This window comes from Nyctereutes procyonoides, unplaced genomic scaffold (assembly GCF_905146905.1).
Source record: "Nyctereutes procyonoides isolate TBG_1078 unplaced genomic scaffold, NYPRO_anot_genome, whole genome shotgun sequence".
Classification (NCBI taxonomy): domain Eukaryota; kingdom Metazoa; phylum Chordata; class Mammalia; order Carnivora; family Canidae; genus Nyctereutes; species Nyctereutes procyonoides.
The window spans coordinates 22,739,746-22,746,863 of NW_026575145.1; the positions used below are offsets into that span (position 1 = coordinate 22,739,746).

General features: G+C 53.5%; 2 protein-coding genes across 3 annotated transcripts; both read right to left on the bottom strand.

Annotated features, from left to right (window-relative positions):
• Positions 1-6,160, bottom strand: CMTM5 (CKLF like MARVEL transmembrane domain containing 5). 2 transcript variants are annotated; one of them, XM_055309276.1, is made up of 6 exons: positions 6,114-6,160; positions 2,363-2,557; positions 1,346-1,498; positions 757-849; positions 374-458; positions 1-273 (listed from the first exon to the last, which is right to left on the bottom strand). In XM_055309276.1, the coding sequence occupies exons 2-6, from the start codon at positions 2,486-2,488 to the stop codon at positions 260-262; spliced, it is 471 nt and encodes a 156-aa protein (XP_055165251.1). In that variant the 5' UTR covers positions 2,489-2,557; positions 6,114-6,160; the 3' UTR covers positions 1-259. The 2 variants fall into 2 exon arrangements, with proteins under 2 accessions (XP_055165251.1, XP_055165250.1); XM_055309275.1 differs by lacking the exon at positions 6,114-6,160 and having other exon boundaries at positions 2,363-2,767.
• Positions 3,332-6,590, bottom strand: IL25 (interleukin 25). Its single transcript, XM_055309274.1, has 3 exons — positions 6,535-6,590; positions 6,114-6,358; positions 3,332-4,148 (listed from the first exon to the last, which is right to left on the bottom strand). The coding sequence occupies exons 1-3, from the start codon at positions 6,541-6,543 to the stop codon at positions 3,893-3,895; spliced, it is 510 nt and encodes a 169-aa protein (XP_055165249.1). The 5' UTR covers positions 6,544-6,590; the 3' UTR covers positions 3,332-3,892.
• Between the last annotated feature and the right edge of the window lie 528 nt (positions 6,591-7,118).

Below are 7,118 nucleotides of genomic sequence, written 5' to 3' on the forward strand. Positions count from 1 at the left end.
AATGACCACCTTCCTCCTGCCCTCCCTCCCCAAAACACCTCCTTCCTGGTAGAGCTTCATCAAGAGCCAGATCTCAGAGCACTGAGCCCCCCAGACAAGTCCCTGGTGACTCCTCAGGCCAGACTCCATCTCTGAAGGCTTGGCTGGAGGGGAGGGTAGCACAGTGGGCTGTGAGCTAGGGAATCCAAAGGAAATGTGTCTGGTCTGGGCTGCACTGTTTCTTTTGTCTGGCTGGGCCTGGGAGCCAGGTAGCTCAGGGTCACTGCTGGTCCTCTGCAAATATGGAGCCGGGCAGGAATAGGCATGTCAGGATGGGGTAGCTGGGGCAAAGGGTAGAGAGGACATCTCCTCTCCCCAGAGCACAGACACTCACCCTGGCTGGTCCTCGGAGCCATCTCAGTCAGGTAGATCTTGAAGGCATCGTAGGCAAAGACGGAAACCAGGATGATGCCAAATACCTGTGGGAGTAGGAGCGGGGATGATACAACAAAGGTCAGCATCCTTTTAGTGTGTATTAAGCAACTACAGAATACTAAATAAAGTTTGGCCAAAACCAACAACAACAACAACAACAAAAAAAAAACACCAAAAAAAAAACAAAGGTCAGCAGCCATCAGTATTAGGGAGAGGGAGGTGGGCGGTAGCAGGCAAGGTGTGAGCCAGAGCCCCAGGCACTGCCTTGGGCTTGTGAGGAGGCTGTGCAAATACCAGCCAGAGGTCCTTAGGGCCTGGAGAGCTTTGTAGGGTCAGACTCACAAAAGCAGCAATGGCAGCTCCATCCCGGGAGGTCACAGCTGCAAAGGAGACCACCAGGAAGATGATGATGGCGCTGATACAGCGAAGGAAGTCCTGGGAGATGGGGGGGGGGGGGCGCAGGGTCAAAGGAAAGTCAGAGGGCAAGAGAATATCACCCTCAGGTTTTCCAGATTAGTCAGCGGCTTGCCCCTTGGCACTGGGAATCCCTACAGGGAGATACCCCTGGACACAATATAAAGCACTTGAGAGAGAAAGAGAGAGAGAGAGAGAGAAAAAACTCACACGGCTAGCCAGGGAAGGGATGCAGACGAATGCAGAGCGACCCAGGGCCCTCAGTGGGGCACAGCTGGGGCATGCCAGCCAGGAGAGCCAGGGCAGGATTGGGGCCAGGGCTGGATCTTTGGTGAGGGAGAGAGTGGCTCTAAGTGACCTGCATCCCCACCACCAGTACCCAGTAGCTGTGAAATCAGTGTCGGGCCTGGGGCCCATACTGACCCAAGAAAAGGAGAGAGGCTGGGAGGGAAAAGAGAAATTTAGCATTCAGAGAAGAAAGGGACCCAAATGGGGGAGGAAAGGCAGGGTCCCTCACCAGACAGGGCCAGTTCAGCCGATCAAAGTGCTGGTAGTACTGGGTGGCATAGAGGAAGAGGAAGGCGAGCGTGATGAAGAACTCCAGCAGCGCTGCAGCCATGTAGGCGGAGATGGAGGCCGTGAAGCAGATGAAGATGATGAAGGTCAGGGCCTGCAGGACCAAGTATGTGAGCTTGCCAGGAAGGGGACAAGGGCCTGGCCAGATATTTGCCTTCCCCTCCTTGGGAGCTCCTCCAGGCTGGCCCTGTACCACCCATCCTTTGAGGTCTCCCCATCCCTGGTAACAGGAGCCATACTCCAGGGCATTTACCCATGGAGGGCAGTTTCCAGCTTCTCACCTCCCCCTGCCCAGGGGTCCCAGCAACACCAGCAGTTTGACCAAGCCCACCCCTCCAGGGGGCACCATCCTGTGGAACCACGAAAGAGGTGTCCTGCTGCAGCATAGGGTAAGGGGTAAACACCAGCCTGGAGTCATGCCTACAGCAGCCCTGCACCTCAGGAGGGACCCCCTATCCCAGAGTACTTTCCCCACTCTCAGATGTCTGAACCACCTCTAAACAAGGACCAACACAAGGCCTTCAGTTTCACACCAAGAGACAAGGTTTAGAAGGCAGATGCTCCACGGTGGACTCTAAGGGTCCCTTCAGCTCTGACGATGGAGGGTGACACATATAGTGGGCTTACATTAACACTAAGGTCTTGCAAAGTGACAGAGGAAGGTCCCTTCGGGAGAACAGATGTTCACAGGGAGCAGGCCACAGATAAAGTGGGGCTGCAGGAAGTGTGCCCTTTATGTCCTAATTCAGTTCTTCTTCTGCCACTGAAGCTACTATAAGGGCCTTCAGATGGAAAGGCAGCCAGAGGGCAGGGTGGGAGGTGAGGCCGGGGCAGGGGGTATCCAGAAAGCCTGGGAAAGGAGACCGCTGAGGGGTGAACCCAGTGGGGGCACTGGGGCAGGGAGAGGGGGAGTGGGATCACACTGGGAGAGGTGCCAGCTTGGGAAGGTGGCTGTTACCAGCTCGGTTTCCAGCAGGATGCCTTTGAGGGAGGAGAGGAAGGTCTTGTCCACGGTGAAGCCCTGGAGTCCCGCAGCTGCCCCCTCTGCAGGGGCCCCGTCCCGGCGATCCCGAGCACTGAGCATCTCCACAGAGCCCACCAGGCACAGCCCCCACTGCCACCAGCCCAAGAAGGGAACTGGGAAGACGGAAACCTGGAGAGATGGGGGAAGCAAACAGGAGCAGGGAGGCACTTGGAGGAACCTGCAAGAGAAGCGGTCAGGCCGGCCGTGGGGCCGCCAGGGAGTCTTGCCCAGATGGGCTGTCTCCCAGCTGCCCAGAGTGCCCCCGCTGGTGCCTGCCCTGGCCCCCCAGGAAGCACATGGGGAGGGGTGGGGTGGGGCGGGGAGGAGTGGCCAGCCGTCTCCTTACTAGAGCCCCACCCCGCCTGGAGAAGGGGAGCAGGGAGGAGGGGGAAAGGAGGAGGGCCACACAGAAACTGGGAGGAGCTGGGAGGGGAGCAAGAAAGGAGCCAGACTAGGAGCCCCCCAAGGCCCTGAGGCTGAAGAAGTTTGCATCCCCCTCCACTAACTCCCCTCTCCCTGGCTGTCCTTTCTCCCTTTTCCTTTAAGGGAGGGTGGGAGCTGGAGCCCGGCCCAGGCAGCACCCCCCAGGACCAGGCTCTAGCAGCCAAGACTGAGGACAAAGGCAGATTGTTGGGGGGACAAGGGGGCGCTGTGTGCCTGCTGCAGTGCCTCAATGGGCCTCTGTGTCTCCAGCATGCCGGGAGGGCAGCCTGACCCCCACCCTCAGTGTTCAGGGGTAGGCCAGGGAGCCAGAGAAGGGGAGGGATGGGAGGCCACAGCGGAAACTCTGGGAGGCAAAAGGACAGGATAACAGGTGAGGGCTGACCGTGGGGAAGAGAAAGGACCAGGCTGGGGATCCTGGTGTTCAGGCACCAGGGACACCAAGACAAATTAAGGCCTTTTTAAATACAGATTATTTATTTGGACAAATCTCTCCAAGCTCAATAACAGCCTCTTTCTCAGAGCCTAGTAATTGCATCAAGGTATGTGCAGAGTAGATGCTCACCGAGGGTTGGATGGATGAGTGGGTGGATGGGTGGATGGATGGATGGATGGCTGGACAGATGAACATACAAATGAAATGAGGGGCTCTCCATCAGCAAAGGGGAAAGTAGCAAGAAAGTGCTTGTGCTGTGCCAGGTAGCTGGGGATGGGAGAAAGGGAAGAGATGGGGTGGTGGCCTCCAGAAACGGGTAGAGCCTTAAAGACCTTTCCCAAGAGGAAATGCCAGGATGTCCTCTTCCATTGGCCGTAAGAAATTCTGTTGCTTTCACCCTGCATTTCCCATCCACTCCAAAAAGTGAAATGAGCGACTCCCTCCAATCCACCATTCTGTCCAATGACACTGCTGCTCCAGGTAGTGCTTTGGAGGGGCTGAACATTCGGGCATCCTGGTTCACCAGGGCAGGTGGTTGCACACCCAGGTCCAGTGTTCCAACCAGGAACCAGGCATGGGCAGCATGACTAGGCCATCACTCGGGGCCGCACACACACACAAGCCAGGGAGACACGGTAGAGTCTTTGTTCCAAACAGTAACCATCAGGGGCACCCTGCTCTCCAGGGCACGGCCGCCGGTAGAAGACGGTCTGGTTGTGGTAGAGCAACTCCGAGTTGCCCAGGGGGTCCATGTGGGAGCCCGTCTGTAGGCTGACACAGTGTGGACACAGGCAACGGGCGTGGTACAGGTCCTGGGGGAGCCGGTTCAAGTCCCTGTCCAACCTGTGGGGGTGGCAGTCATCAGAGCCTGGAGGGAGGCTGGCCTGGCAGACAGGGGATGGACCAGATGCCAGGGGAAGGAAGTGTGGCGAGGTGGGCCAGACTTTATGTCCCAGCTCTTGAACCCACTTGCTGAGTGACTTTAAACAAGTCACCACCTCCTCCCTGAGATTTATTTTCCCCCACTGTTGGTGAGGGGCAGGGAAGGAGGAGTGGATTTCTGGTACTGGGAGCCTTGCAGAGGCAGGGGAAGGTGAGCCACATCCACCAGACAAACTCTACTTCCATCTGATATACATGCTGGGCTCTGGCATAAGGTTTCTTTTAGTAATTATTATTACGTTTTTAGGATTTGGGTTTTTTTTTTATTATAAAGTAAAACTGCTTTTACACCCAAGTATAAAAAACTGTAAAATGAAGACAGTGAGTCTCCCTACTGGTCCCACTCCCCAGAGGGAGCCACGGTCAGTCAACCATTCCCTGCACTTCCATCCAGACGCTCTTCATGCACATATCATGAGCACATGTAAGCATACTGGTAATACTTATTCTGAAAGAATTTTGTGGCCAAAACAAGACTTAAAACGTAGATGCTCCAAAGGCCGGGACTCCCAAAGGCTAGCGGGAAACAGCTGCTCAGTTATAAGACCATTCTCCATACAGACAAGCCCTCACTAGCTGGGGCTCAGCTAGAGACGCATTTCCCAGGGTGGGTTCCCTAATAAGTACCCCGCGAGAAAAGGGGCCTGTGGCCAAATGAGTTTGGGCAACACTGAATTTGCTATTTCTTTTCTGCGGACTTCTTGCAACTTTTAATGTGCTGAGCACATCATGAATCTCTGAGGGGTGAGGGCTGGAGTAGCTTTTCCCACACTTAACTGTCATCACCTTTTTTTCTGAGGAGCAGCCTGTGGGACAAGTATCACAAAGAACACTTTGGGGAAGATCAGCCAAGTAATTATCAGATGTTAACAGCCTCCAAACAGGGGGGTGTCTGGACCCCAGCCAAGTCAACCACCTGGCACCCAGCCTCCCCAAAGGGGCTCCCACCTCTTTGGATTTAGCCCAGGACCCAGCCAGACTTCTAAAACCACTTTAAAACATGGAGACCTGGAGTTTCCACCCTGGATATAGTCTCAACCAAAGTTCACCTTCTCCCTACCTACTGAACTTGTCCACCCATCCCCAAAGCCAAGGCCAAGCCAGAATTAGACCTATGGGGAATGGGAACACAGACACCCCAGGAAGACAGACACAAGATAGGGATCCCTAGAGCCCCAATATTAATATTTAGTATTTTGCTTCATTGCCCTGATTTCAGTGCTTCCAAATATTTTATATATCATGGTACAAATAGAGAATTTTTTTTAACAAATAGAGAATTTTAATATTCGTGTGGCACACTGAACGAAAGAATAAGACAGCCTACAATCAAAAATAACCAGCCCAGGGCTCTGGCTACTCCCACAGAGTTGAGGGTTTCACTAGCTTGATATGCATATAACCCATCCCTACTGGGCCAGGGCAGTAGCATGTGGTATTGGGGTGCTTCATGTGTGTATCATACCATTATTCCCTGATATTTCAGTTAGAACAAACATACCATTGTAGGGACAGAAGAAGAGGAGGAGGAGGAAGAGTTTCTTCTAGAAAAGAAACAACCTTTCCTGTATAAGGTACAAATTTTACATACATTATTTCATCTGATCTGCACATTGGCCTGAGGGTTTTACCGCATTTTACAGATGAAAAAAACTAAGCTTTGAGACCTTGAGGGAGCGGCTCAAAGTCACCTACTAAGAGGCAGAGCTACAACCCAGAGTGGGCTTTGCCTAACACCCAAACCTTTATGGCCTCTCTGAGATAAAAGGGAGTGGGCAGGCTGGACTTAGATGGAACTCCCCGGCCCCTCACATACACCCTGATGGGCACATATGCTGGCATTTGGGAAAGGGGCAGCAGACTCACTCATAACTCCAGGGGGAGATAGACCTGCTGTTGAGTGGTCCGTCTTCACTGGCTTTGCAGGATTCTGCGTGGTGGGTGAGGCTAGTGGTCTCTCCGGGGAACTTGAGGACAGTGTCCCGCTTCAGCCACTCATGAGTGGGGTCCTGCCTTTTGCTGGGACAGCAGTTAGGCCAGTGGGTGCAGTCCTTCTGGATCCGAAAATTGAGGGTGTGGGTTCCCATGGCCATTACCAAGAACACGATCACCTATGGGAAAAGGCCAGTGAGAGAACTGCTCTCAAGTAATCAGGCTGTTTCCTCCCCAGCTGCTCCCTGAGAGCCTGGTTTCTAGCTCCACCTGGTCCCCAGCCCTAAACCCGGAGCCTGGCCTCTCTCCACCCTCGGCAACAGTCTCAGCACCTGTCGGGCCTCTTCATACTCACCTGATTCATGCCTGATGCTGCTCGCCCAGCCACGGTGCTACACTAGCTGACAGGTGGGGCAGGCTGACTGGAGCAGCTCAGGCGTCCTGGTTTTATTTTCAGCAAACCTGTTTTGTTTATTCAAATTTATTTCCACGACCTTTTGGAGGGAATGACCTGACATTAAAAAAAACAAAACAAAACCAAAAAACCCTGAAAGTGTTTCCAAAAGATGCTTCAAGGCTATATTCATGGAAGTTATAATTCACATCACACTTTGGGAGCTTATTGGGGAAAATCTGTTCTTTGTACCTTTCTGGGTGTGGGAGTCAAAGTAATAGTATTCTGCTACACTGGGCATTGGAGGACTGACATTATGGGAATTTCCCTCGTTGGCTTGGTACCCCAAATCAGGGAACATCATCTGGTCTGTCTTCAAGAGGCCTCATTTCTATGCTCCCCCCAGGGCTTTCTCTCCACCATTCCCTTTCTTCTCAGACAGCCTCCTGATCACACACCTTAGTGAATACTTCCTTCTTTCTTCTTTGACCCTCAACCCTTCTGCTCTCTGACCCCTTCCTCCCTTTTGATGACCCCAGCATCTA